Source organism: Oncorhynchus nerka, linkage group LG21, assembly GCF_034236695.1.
Source record: "Oncorhynchus nerka isolate Pitt River linkage group LG21, Oner_Uvic_2.0, whole genome shotgun sequence".
Classification (NCBI taxonomy): Eukaryota; Metazoa; Chordata; class Actinopteri; order Salmoniformes; family Salmonidae; genus Oncorhynchus; species Oncorhynchus nerka.
In genome coordinates this window covers 27445758-27459362 of record NC_088416.1, presented here as the reverse complement: position 1 = coordinate 27459362, position 13605 = coordinate 27445758, and the positions used below count along the sequence as shown (strand labels likewise).

General features: G+C 48.3%; 1 protein-coding gene across 1 annotated transcript in view; it reads left to right on the top strand.

Moving 5' to 3' along the window:
* Positions 1-9081: 9081 nt before the first annotated feature.
* Positions 9082-13605, top strand: part of LOC135559470 (3',5'-cyclic-AMP phosphodiesterase 4B-like) — a 37868-nt gene continuing 33344 nt past the window's right edge. The window contains exons 1-4 of the mRNA XM_065006497.1: positions 9082-10375; positions 11501-11704; positions 12298-12334; positions 12518-12588. Coding sequence (XP_064862569.1) covers positions 10149-10375; positions 11501-11704; positions 12298-12334; positions 12518-12588 — 539 coding nt within the window. The 5' untranslated portion in view covers positions 9082-10148. The remainder of the gene's footprint in view (positions 10376-11500; positions 11705-12297; positions 12335-12517; positions 12589-13605) is intronic.

The following is a 13605-nucleotide window of genomic DNA, read 5'->3' as shown; positions in this document are numbered from 1 at the left end:
ACAAAACCACACGGCAACAGAGACCCGACTAACATTTAACATTAACATTTAAGTCATTTAGCAGACGCTCTTATCCAGAGCGACTTACAAATTGGTGCTTTCACCTTATGACATCCAGTCATAAGACTACACAGGGGAGGAACCGCATTGGGCCGGGAGCGCTGTGCTTGTGTAATACAGTGTAATGGGATCTGTTCAATTTACAACCACTGGATTTGTACATTGCATTATACATTCTGAGTGCTGCCAGGTGCTAATCTAGCAGACCTGGATTTAAGTAGCATTGTAATTATATGAAATGCTTTAGCTGGGCTGGATTGAGCTTGCCTGGTGCCATGGAACTAATAGAATAGTCGGAAAGGCTGCAGACCCCGCCCATCTGGCACTTCAGGCAGGCTAAAGAAAACGCTTAAAGTATTTGAAAGATTTAGAATAGTATTTGAACCCATCATTCCTTCACACTGAAGTGAGCCTGTGGCGTCACACTACATTTGATGGAGGAGACTGAATACCCACTAGGGCGCATCTCTGGATTGAATGAAAGACACCACCATCCGCCGGGGGTCAGTCGACCGAGTGATTGTCTGAGGAATCAATTGTAGCTACTACAGTATGTCATACTTAAGCTTAAAGGTGTGTTCCTGCCTGCTGCCTTGTTAAAACTCCATATGGCTCCAGTACAGTAGCTCTCTGAGTCAGGCCCCTCTGGATGGTGTCGCTGATCCTGTGGGCAGGATTATGGCTCTGTAATCCTCTGGCTGTTATCTGACCGACCGCATGCAGCACAGTGGACGGTGGAACTCTCTCCCTCTGTCCTCTCGCTCTCTCTCTGTCTCAGATGGAGCCGGTCAGGGCATCGCTGGGATGACCAGCTGACCAGCCTGTCACTCTGTAGAGAGAATCCCCTCTCTCTTCCTCTTTAACTATTCTCTTTATCTCCCTCTTTCTCTCTTGTCCTCTCTTTCTCTCTCTCTCTCTCTCTCTCTCTCTCTCTCTCTCTCTCTCTCTCTCTCTCTACCCCCGACCACCCTGCTTGCATTGCGGTGTCCCTCTGCCCTGTGTGAGGCTGGGACGGCCAGATGCCCTCCCTGATCCAAGGGTGGCGCAGCGCCAGGCTCCAGCCAGGCCAACACTCTCCTCTTCTCATAGGGCTCAGAGCTCAGGCAGTTGGGCAGGGCAGCAGTGTAAATGTTGGCCTTTAAAACACAGCCAGGGCAGGCAGGTCTGTGTCATGGCACCGTGAACTGGCGTGAAACAGAGGGCATGCTGGGGCAGGTAGAAATGGTGAGAGGAGACGGTGTGTTGTTGTTGGCTTGGCCATCTCATTTGAAATGTGCTTTGAGTTGAGTTGGTGATGGGCGTTCTAGTCTGATATGAACATATGCCTCTGGTCTGCTGCAACAGAGAGTGATAGCTGCTCTGTAATAAAAGCCCTATTACCCTGCCTGATCAGTTGCTGATTCAACATTCAGTTTGGGATTCAACCATAGCTATAAATACAGTTGTATCTGTACGATGGGGCCTTAAAAGTAGCCCCTCCCTTCCTTTCCCCCTCATTCCCTCCCTCCACTCTCCCCACATGCATGTAGCAATCAGGCAGGTGCTAAACGCCTAGGTGAGGCAATGCACAGAGAGAGATTGACATAGCACGTGGAAGTTAGCATCTGTGCTTGGCTTGGCAGAAAAGGAAGCGGAGGCAGGACATCACTCTCATCCCCCATTCAGGCTGAGGGTAGGCCTGGGCAGTGGGGGGAGGAGGCATGATGGATGGAGGGATGGAGTGGTTGGGGAAGGTTAATCATTAACTTGTGGAGAGAGAGGATAAGAATGAGTGGGATAGAGGGATCGATTTTGGAAAGTGACTTTAATAAATGAAGGCTCCAGCTCCCCTCCATCCCTCCCTCCCTTCCCACCCAGCAAAGGAATGTGAGCTGTATGCTGGCTGCCTGGGCCTGACCAACTGCAGCTCAAGCCTCTCACACAGAAAGAAAGAAAGAAAGAAAGAAAGAAAGAAAGAAAGAAAGAAAGAAAGAGAGAGAGAGAGAGAGAAAGAGAGAGAGAGATGTGGCAACAGCTCTCCATCACACACACACACGTACACACTCATAAGCTCCAAGTGTGTTGTTAATATATAATCAATGGGAGGGGGGTTCATTGGAAGGAGTGAGAGTGTAAATCTTTCTTGTCCCTTAAAGACTTTCAGGTTTAATTAAACTAATCAGCACATTGACTCAGGCTTCAAAGCCTTTCAGAGCTGCGTTATTAATGGAATAATGGAATATAATCAAATTCTCCCCCTTTGTTATAGAAATGTGTTGCATAGAGAGGAGGGTGAGGAGTATGGCTGCAGAGCGGGGTTTAGATACTCACAGTGTTAGGAAGCGGCATACACTGCAATATTCATTGCAAGAAAAGCCGAGATAGAACATCATCTTGATTTATCAATTCAATAAGACAAGCTGTTTACAGCACCTGCCAGTACAAAGGTCCCTACTCAGCCATTATACCATTGAGCTGAGCATTTTATAGTATTTGCTCAAGCGATGAAGGTGGTTTACAGGTTTCCCATGGCAATGAAAACATATCCAATAGTCATGCAATTTGAACTGGCAGTAACTGCCATCTTGTTGCTGTGTCCATTACTGTGCTTGTGCCTAGTGTGAGATGTGTTGACGCTATGCTACGTCACCTACCAACTGGAAGAAGTAGAAAAACGCGGGTGAGCTACATGATAAACTGCCATTTTAATTAGCCTGCTCCTCTCTCGCTCTCTATCCTCATTGAGCTGTGAGGGTTGTTATCTTACAAAGGAAGGAGTCGCATCCCAGCTGGCACACATCCCTTTTCCTGTGAGACCTCTGATCATCATGTCATTGTCCACACTCATCCTCTCCAGGGGTTCTGTTATCACATAATGAAAGAGCGAGTAGCTGTCCACAGTCATCCTCTCCAGGGGTTCTGTTATCACATAATGAAAGAGCGAGTAGCTGTCCACAGTCATCCTCTCCAGGGGTTCTGTTATCACATAATGAAAGAGCGAGTAGCTGTCCACAGTCATCCTCTCCAGGGGTTCTGTTATCACATAATGAAAGAGCGAGTAGCTGTCCACAGTCATCCCATCCAAGTTTTATTGTCACATGCACAAGTACAGTGAAATGCTACTACTACTTAAGGACACCAATAAGAAGAAGAGACTTGCGACCCAAGAAACCCAAGCAATGGACATTAGACCGGTGGAAATCTGTCTGATGAGTCCATATTTGAGATTTTTGGTTCCAACTGCCATGTCTTTGTGAGACATAGATGAATGAATGGATGATCTCCACATGTGTGGTTCCCACCGTGAAAGGAATGATGGAGTGGGGGTGCTTTGCTGGTGACACTGTTGGTTATTTATTTAGAATTCAAGGCACACTTAACCAGCATGGCTACCACAGCATTCTGCAGCGATACTCCATCCCATCTGGTTTGCGCTTAGTGGGACTATAATTTGTTTTTAAACAGGACAATGACCCAAAAGACACCTCCAGGCTGTGTAAGGGCTATTTGACCAAGAAGGCGAGTGATGGAGTGCTGCATCAGATGACCTGGCCTCCACAATCACCCGACCTCAACACAATTGAGATGGTTTGGGATGAGTTTGACCGCAGAGTGAAGTAAAAGCAGCCAACAAGTGCTCAGCATATGTGGGCTCCTTCAAGACGGTTGGAAAAGCATTCCTCATGAAGCTGGTTGAGAGAATGCCAAGAGTGTGCAAAGCTGTCATCAAGGCAAAGGGTGCCTACTTTAAAGAATCTAAAATGTAAAGCATATTTGATTTGTTAAACACTTTTTTGGTTACTACATGATTCCATATGTGTTATTTCATAGTTTTAAAAAATTATTTAAGGGGTGCGTACTGGCAGCAGAGAAGTCAGGCGCAGGAGAGCAAAATCTGTGTTACAACGGTGCAGTTTAATAATAAAAATCACCGTAAACAAAACAATCAATACAATGGGTACAATGGGTACAAAACCCGTCGCACACCAGTCATAACGTGCACAAGCACTTACAAAAAACAATTCCGGACAATGACATGGGGGGGACAGAGGGTTAAATACACAACATGGAATGATGGAATTGAAACCAGGTGTGTGGGAAGACAAGACAAAACATGAAAAGTGGATCAATGATGGCTAGAAGACCGGCAACGCCGACCGCTGAACGCTGCCCGAACAAGGAGAGGAACCAACATCGGTGGAAGTCGTGACAGCGGCCTCGGGGACACCGGCCTCGGGGACGACCCGGGGGGCGAGGCGTAGGGCGATCCGGACGAAGACGGTGAAACTCCTGCAGCATTGAAGGGTCCAACACGTCCTCGACCGGAACCTAGCACCTGTCCTCTGGACCGTACCCCTCCCACTCCACGAGATGCTGAAGGCCCCTCACCCGACGCCTCAAATCCAATATGGAGCGAACGGTGTACGCCAGGGCCCCCTCGATGTCTAGTGGGGGCGGAGGAACTTCCCGCAACTCAGACTCCTGGAGCGAGCCAGCAACCACCGGCCTGAGGAGAGACACATGGAACCAGGGGTTAATGCAGTAATCGGGGGGAAGCTGTAACCTATAACAAACCTCGTTCAGTCTCCTCAGGACTTTTAATGACCCCACAAACCGCAGACCCAGCTTCCGGCAGGGCAGGCGGAGGGGCGGGTTTTGGGTCGAGAGCCAGACCCGGTAGTACCGGCACCCCGTAGTGCCAGAAGACGTGCGTAAACAAGGCCTCCACAATCTGTAGGGCCGTAGGGAGACTGGGCAGAGGGAGGAGACGACAGGACTTAGAGAACCGATCCACAATGACCAAGATCGCGGTGTTACCCTGTGAGGGGGAGATCGGTAAGAAAATCCACCGACAGCTGCGACCAAGGCCGTTGTGGAACGGGTAAGGGGTGTAGCTTCCCTCTGGGCAGGTGCCTAGGAGCCTTACACTGGGTGCACACCGAGCAGGAGGAAACATAAACCCTCACATCCTTAACCAAGGTAGGTCTCCAGTACCTCCCGCTCAAACAGTGCACTGTCCGACCGATCCCAGAATGACCAGAGGAGGGTGACATGTGGGCCCAATAGATCAACCGGTCACGAACAGCAGACGGGACATTGGACGGGCTCTGTACGTAATGCCTGCTCAATGTCCGCGTCCAGCTCCCACACTACCGGCACCACCAGGCAGGAGGCGGGGAGGTCTGTAGGAAAGGGTGAAAAACATGGCCCACCTTGCCTGGCGTGGGTTCAGTCTCCTCGATGCCCGGATGTACTCCAGATTGTAGTGGTCAGTCCAGATGAGAAAAGGGTGTTTAGCCCCCTTAAGCCAATGTCTCCACGCCTTCAAGGCCTTGACGACAGCCAACAGCTCCCAGTCCCCCACGTCATAGTTTCGCTCCGCCGGGCTGAGCTTCTTCGAGAAGAAGGCACAGGGGCAGGCTTTGGTGGTGTACCCGAGTGCTGAGTGAGCACAGCTACTATCCCAGCCTCGGCCGCATCCACCTCCACTATGAACGCCAAAGAGGGATCCGGATGGGCCAGCATGAGAGCCGAGGTAAACAGAGCCCTCAGGTGACTCAAAGTCCTGTCTGCCTCAGCTGACCACTGCAAGCACACCGGGCCCCCCTTCAGCAGTGAGGTAATGGGAGCTGCTTCCTGACCAAAACCCCGGATAAACCTCCAGTAGTAGTTGGCAAACCCTAAGAACCGCTGCACCTCCTTTACCGTGGTGGGAGTCGGCCCATTACGCACGGCTGAAATGCGGTCACTCTCCATCTCCACCCCTGAGGTGGAAATGTGGTACCCTAGGAAGGAGACAGACTGCTGGAAGAACAGGCATTTCTCAGCCTTGACGTACAGGTCATGCTCCAACAGGCGACCAAGCACCCTGCGCACCAGGGACACATGCTCAGCGCGTGTAGCAGAGTATATCAGAATGTCATCGATATACACCACTACACCCTTCCCGTGCAGGTCCCTGAAAATCTCGTCTACAAAGGCTTGGAAGACTGATGGCGCATTCATCAACCCGTACAGCATGACAAGGTACTGAATGCCGTCTTCCACTTGTCTCCCTCCCGGATACACACCAGGTTGTAAGCGCTCTCGCGACCACCCCGTGAGAGCCCTTTGTTGCCAAGAAACATTGGGGTTATGACAAACTAACCAGGGTAGGCCTATCACCACAAGAAACACAGGAGAGTCAATAAGGAAGAGACTAATTCTCTCCTTGTGACCTCCCTGCGTCACCATGCCCAGAGGAGCGATGACCTCCCTAATCAACCCTGACCCTAATGGTCAACTATCCAAGGCGTGACCGGGGAAAGGCACAGCCACGGGAACAATGGAGATCCCTAAACTATGGACAAACGATCTATGAAATTCCCAGCCACGCCTGAATCGATGAGCGCTTTATGCTGGGAATGCAGGGAAAACTCAGGAAAAGTGACATACAAAAACATATGTGCAACAGAAGGCTCTGGCTGAGAATGGTGCCGACTCACCTGGGGTGACGCCAGAGCCTGCTGCCTCGATACCCAGAGGAACCAACTCGGCACAGACCGGCAGTGTGACCTCTGGGGCCACAGATGGTGCACGAGCTGGAACCCCCTCCGGTCTCCGGTTATCGGAGAGGGGGTGCGGGGGGATGGAACCAACAGACCCCGATCTGAACGTCGGCGGGTAGCCAGCAGGTTATCCAGTCGGATGTACAGGTCCACCAGCTGGTCGAATGTGAGGGTGGTGTCTCTGCAGCCCAAATCCCGATGGACGTCCTCGCGCAGACTGCAGCGATAATGGTCAACCAGGGCCCTGTCGCTCCATCCCGCGCCGGCAGCCAGGGTCCGAAACTCCAGGGTGAACTCCTGGGCGCTCCTCGTCCCCTGCCTCAGATGGAAGAGTCGTTCACCTGCCGCTCTACCCTCGGGTGGGTGAACTCAAAATGGTCCAACGCATGATCTCCCTCTCTCCACACGGCGTTGACCCACTCCAGGGCTTTCCCGGTGAGGCACGAGATGAGGGCGGACACCCTCTCATGGCCCGAAGGAGCCAGGTGGACGGTTGCAACAGGAAGTCCAGCTGCAACAGGAACCCCTGGCAGTTTGCAGCCGTCCAATCGTATTCCTGGGGAAGGGAGAGACGAATCCCACTGGGTCCAGGAGAAGGAGGGGTGCGTAGTGGAGAACCCGGTTGTGCTGGTGGAGGCGCTGGTAGAACTCCCTGTCTCTCCCAGCGGTCCATTGTCTGGACAACGTGGTCCATGGCGGTGCCAAGATGGTGGAGCATTGCTGCGTGCTCCCGGACGCGCTCCTCCACCCTTATACCCGGGGTACCTGCTCCTGCTGACTCCATAAGTTTGGTCCGGAATTCTGTAAGGGTGCGTACTGGCGGCAGAGAAGTCAGGCGCAGGAGAGCAAAAACTGATTTACAACGGCGCAGTTTAATAATACAAATCACCGTAAACAAAACAATCAATACCACAAGCACTTACAATAAACAATTCCGGACAAGGACATGGGGGGAACAGAGAGTTAAATACACAACATGTAATGATGGAATTGAAACCAGGTGTGTGGGAAGACAAGACAAAACAAATGGAAAATGAAAAGTGGATCAATGATGGCTAGAAGACCGGCGACGCCGACCGCCGAACGTTGCCCGAACAAGGAGAGGAAACAACTTCGGCGGAAGTCGTGACACATAGTTTTGATGTCTTCGCTATTATTCTACAATGTAGAAAAAATGTAAATAAAGAAAAATCCTTGAATGAGTAGGTGTGTCCAACCTTTTGACGAGTAACAAGAGAAATAACAAATAAGATAGGAAGCTATGTACACTGCTAATACCAAATTGACAATGTGCAGGGATACTGAAGTGTTTGCGGTAGAAAATCACACTTTGTTAGGGTGTGTGTGTGTGTGTGTGTGTGTGTGTGCGTGCGTGCGTGCGTGCGTGCGCGCTTGTGTGTGCACATGCATGCGTGTGCATGTATACTGTGTTTGTGTGTTTGTTCACACAAATTCACACTGAAACTTCCAGCTTTATTACTTAATAACTGATCATTTGATTATGGACTTTTTACATTTTGCATCGACCCCCTGCAGCTTTTAATTGCATTCATCACAATGAGTAGGAATCCTTCAGCAGTCAGAGGATCAGAGCAATGTTCCCATAGCCCATATTTCATAAAGGACTGTTCATGAGTGACTTAAGAGGGCTATGCTCAGGCGGGTCCCTTGTGCCCCACAAACAAATGGGAGCTGAGTTCCCCTCTACCATCCAGCTGGTGCCTTCTTCTTGTTCCTTCATTATTCTGGGGTGAGTCACTGGAAGAGAGACACATGACAGAGAGAGAGGCAGAAAGGGAAAGGAAGGGTCTTGAAAGACAGCAGACAGTGACAGTGTGGGAGGAGAGAGAGAGAGGAGGGGGAAATGGGTGGTTGACAAGGCATCTCATCTCTGTAGTGTTCTGCTCTGTGGATAGTCTTTGTGCTGCTATCTGCCTTGTCTAGTCAGCCTAGTGGTATGTAGAATTCATGCACCGGGATTTACCTCGGCTGCTGCTGCAAAAACAAAGAAATGGATAACACAAGATTCACATTAGCATGAAAAAACAAACAGATACACACAAACTCACTGTTGTACACATGCACATACACACGTGTTCATGCATACATGCAGATAAACTCTTCTCTTGTGTCTCTTCTTTTTGTCAGAAACAACACAACGATTTTCTCGGAGTAGGGGTCTGTTTGTGTAGTAGCTCTGTACTTGGTCAGTAGGCCCATGTTTTTCTGTGTACTGCAAAGGTCAAGAAGCTTGGCTGTTGGCTTGGCTGTTGATGTTAAAAAAGAATGTTTTGGAAACAAATCATGCATGCTCTTGAAAACAGTTCCACAGGCCATGAGTCACTCCTCCTTCTCTTCTCCTCTGCCCTTCCCTCCTTTTTCTCCTTGACTCCTTTCTCCATCCTCATCCACTTTCTCTCTCTCTCTCTCTCTCTCTCTCTCTCTCGCGCTACTGCCAGTGGTCTGTTGCTGCTAGAGAAACGGTGAGCAGGGAGATAAGGAGAGAGAAACAGAGCACACGCTTGAAGCAGGGGGAGGTGAAGAAAGTAAAGGAGAAAAAAACAGGCTGAGAAAGCGAAGAAAAGGAGAGAGAAAGAAAGGAAACGGAGCAGCGGACCGACCAGCGTCGGTGTGTCCTCCAGGTGGTGTGGGTGTGAGTGAAACATTGGGCAGACGCCAGGGCAGAGTGGCAGCCACAGTGTCCCTGAGGGGCCTGGTCGGGGAGAACAAGGACAGAGAGGCAGGAGGAGGACACACAGGAAAAGTATATGGACTCAGACAGAGCGATAGAGAGTGAGAGCTGAGCTAGTGAAATATCAGAAGCCCTCCCCTGAGAGTGGCCCTGTTCAGATAGCTGATAGCTGAGAGAGAGGCTGTGGGTTACAGCTGCACTGACGCCCTTCAGTGACAGAATAAACAAAAACAAACCTACACAGGAAGAAACAAGCTGCTGAGAAACAGGGAACAAAGTGGTGTGGAGGTGAACAAAGGACGTGAGCAAATGCAGCAGTACTCCAGGGCTTCAGGATCAAAGCTCGACGACTTCAACTGAACATGGACTCTGAGGACTGGGACCAGGAATAAAACTATAGGATTAGGGTCTGTTATCAAGGGCTTTCTGACTGGCAGGATTTTGTGCTGGTGTGTGCAGGAGAACTCTCTTTGTCTGGGATGTGAGCTCTGCTACTGAACCGTGGAACAAGGCGGGGGGCCTGGGGTGTGGGGGTGGGGGCGTAGGAGGGAGAGTGACTGACAGACCGATTGGGAGCTTGAAGTGTTGGCAGTAGCAGACAACGTTTGATAGACAGAGAAGAGGGAAAGAGAGAGAGAGAGAGAAGAAGAGAGAGAGAGAGAGAAGAAGAGGGAGAGAGAGAGAGAGAGAGAGAGAGAGAGAGAGAAGAGGGAGAGAGAGAGAGAGAAGAAGAAGAGGGAGAGAGAAGAAGAGAGAGAGAGAGAGAGAGAGAGAGAGAGAGAGAGAGAGAGAGAGAGAGAGAAGAAGAGGGAGAGAGGGATGGTGGTTTCTTCCGTCAGTCCTCTCCGTCGTGCCCAGAGCTTCCAGAGATGAGTCAGAGGAAGCTGACACGACAGATGAATCTGTGGGAGACCCCCGAGGGGTTGACCACGCCCAGCCTGACCCCCACCTCTCCCTACGTCACCTCCGCTAACTCACCTGTGTCCCCTGATCACGACCACACTCGGGGACACGGGAATTCCGTGTTTTTCCGCCGTATGAAGCTCAACCGCAGTATAGAGCGCAGACTGTCGTCTCAGTCTCACCTTCCTCTCAGGTATTCATGGGGTTCAAGTAGCCACAGTTAATAGGCCCTCTGGTGTGTGTGTGTGTGTGTGTGTGTGTGTGTGTGTGTGTGTGTGTGTGTGTGTGTGTGTGTGTGTGTGTGCGCTTGCGCGCGCGTGTGTGTGTGTGCTTGCACGTGTGTGTGTGTGTGTGTGTGCTTGCACGTGTGTGTGTGTGTGTGTGTGTGTGCTTGCGCATGTGTGTGTGTGCTTGCGCGTGTGTGTGTGTGTGGCTTCACAATATCTCCCTCCATGATGTGCTTTTCATTTTTGATGAAGCTGTAGAGACATTCATGGTTCAAAAAAGAGAAATCACCCTCTAAACCTAAGAAGTATGTTTCTGTGTACACTTTGGCTAAACTCTCACTAAGCTTCTGTTTGACTGGTTCTCTTTGAGATTATTCCTAATCTTGTGTTTGCGGTCATGTGGTTGTCTGTAACGCTAGATTGGTATGGTGTATATATGTAGATCAGCTTTAATATTGCAGATGAATTGTAGCTTCCATCAAAGTAATTGTCTGCATCATCTCCAATCCCCCATATATATTGTTTTAAATATCTCAATATCAATTCATTCATGGGTAAAAATAAGTACCTTGGTGAGATTGTTTTAAGTTAAAATGGTCAAAAACATACAAAAATAGCTACTTAGCAATTTCTCAAGCAAGAATGTTGCTAGGACTGTCTGCCTAGGAGTGATCTGAGTGGGGAGGGGAATACTAGGTGTTATTGGCAGAGAGGTTTGGAACTCTCTTTCTTATTGGTCTGTTACCTAATTTACCATCTGGTGATGTCACCAGGCAGGCCAAAACTTCTTCCCACCTATGGTTGCTAAATTCCGGGAACATTCAATATATTCACTGGTTTTCCCAAAATCGAGGTTGGAGGTTTCATGGAATCAGGAGACAATAAGCAGGAAATCCAGACTCCTCACACAAGCAATTTCAGGCTGTCTTTTTAAACAACTCTTACACTAAAAGGGCATTATCATCACTTTTTACAAATTCACAGATTTATTCCAACCTCTTAGTGTGTAAATATATATAAAACACAGGGAAATGCCTTTAATGAAGCATTGATCCAGACAACTTTCCTGTCTCTCTCACTTTGTCTTTCAGTTTTGACTCAGAGAATGGTCCTTCACCCGGCCGCAGCCCCATGGATTCGCAGGCGAGTCCTGTGCTGGGGCTGCACCCCTCCTTTACCACAGAGGGGTGCAGGAGTCGCGGGGAGCGCAGGGAGTCCTTCCTGTACCGATCAGACTCCGACTATGACATGTCCCCCAAGAACATGTCACGCAACTCCTCCATCAACAGTGAGGGGTGAGTATCAAACCTGGGCGGGGGTTTCAACTTAGAAGACTATTCCATTGGTTCCATTGCGCCAGGCAAACTCAATCAAGCCCAGATCATGTATAGTGCTAATTGAACCCTGGTTTGGTGAGTATGTACCCCTTACAACCTCCACTTCCTGTGTTCATCACATGCCATCAAAACCACCTTGGCTAATCCACATGGTTAAAACCCCTCTGAGTGAAAGTAGCCTCACTGACATTCCAGATTGCTGCAACACCATACATTACTCACTATACAATCACAATCAGCCGACTTGGCATTTATGATTATTATGATTATGGCAGTATTATGCTAATGTTCATACTAAAATATCTTTCGCTTCACAGCTGTGTAATTTGTCTTGGTCTGCTTCCATTTCAGGAAGATGCTTTTTGGTCAGAACCAAAAATATTTGGTTTAGATTCAGATAGGGCTATGGATACCATTGGTTCACAGACATATCCCGTATGTGTTAATGTAAACTGTCATAGAGGTTACACCTCAGCGATAACTCTCCATCTATCCTGCTGACCTTACTGTCATCTCCTTCCTCTGTTCATTTTCTATCTCTCTTTCTACAGGCATGCAGAAGATCTCATAGTCACCCCTTTTGCTCAGGTAAGCACCAGCTCTGCAGTTTGCTGATGAAGTGACGTACACGTCACCCTTCCTGCCGAAAGATAGAACAATGCCGTAAAGAACTTGAAAGCGGCCAAACTGAGTATGTAGTGAATTTGTCTCGCTCTGCTCTCTGCCCCTCTCCCCACCGCCCCCACCCCCCACCGTCCGTCCATCCCCCAGGTGTTGGCCAGTCTACGAACTGTAAGAAGCAACTTCACCATCCTCGCCAATGTCACGACACCCACTAACAAGTCAGTAGCATCTCGTCAGCCACGTCACCCTTTCAACCCCTGTTAATGTGGCAACATCTCTCTTCTCTATCGCAGCATGAATGATATGTTCCCACTGGACCTGTGCAGTCCTTATTCTCACTGGAATATGAAGAGTTTATTTCCAAAACACTATATCAACCCATTTTTCACGTGTGTTTTTTTCACCAGGAATGATTAATTGTTCGTACCTTCACGTGTGTGTAAAATATTACTGTTCTCAAGATGTTTTCTGGAATTAGATTTTAGATGTGTATGAAAATGTGTTTTTTTTGCAAAACGCTATATATCCATTGTTTAGCTGGAATGGAATCTTTGTGTCCTGTATATTTGACTCTGATATGTGGTTGTCTCACCTAGCTACTGTATCTTAAGATGAATGCACTTACTATATAAGTCGCTGTGTATAAGAGCACCTGCCAAATGACTCAAATGTCAAATGTAAGTGTTTTATATACAGATATCAAATCAAATCAAATCAAATCATATCATATTACTGTATTGAATTTATTATAATAGTTATTTTTTATTATATTGATGTCAGAAATGTATCATTAGTACATTTCGTTATAAAAACGGGTAGTTATTTGTTACATTTGACTGTGCAAAACCTAACAGTACTCCCTTATTTCTCTGAGAATGAGGCGGATATACAGCATTTTGCAAAGAAAATACATTATTATTTGTCTTTCTGAAATGAAACGACCAAGTGATCGATTTAAACAAATACATGTCTGTCATTGAACAAGCCAATGCCATGATTAGATAGTGAAAAAACACCAATCTGTTCATTATTTCGTTAAACAATAACAGTTAATTTACCAACATTTCTGAAAATGGATATTTACTGTTTTTGAATTAAACTCTTCATATGTAGTTTTAGTAAATATCACATTTCTTCCTTCTATTTTGTCAGAACTGTGTCATATCAGTAGGGTATAATGTGGCAATACTCTCCTCACGTTGTGTCTTTATCGTGTTCTGCTGAGATCATCATGT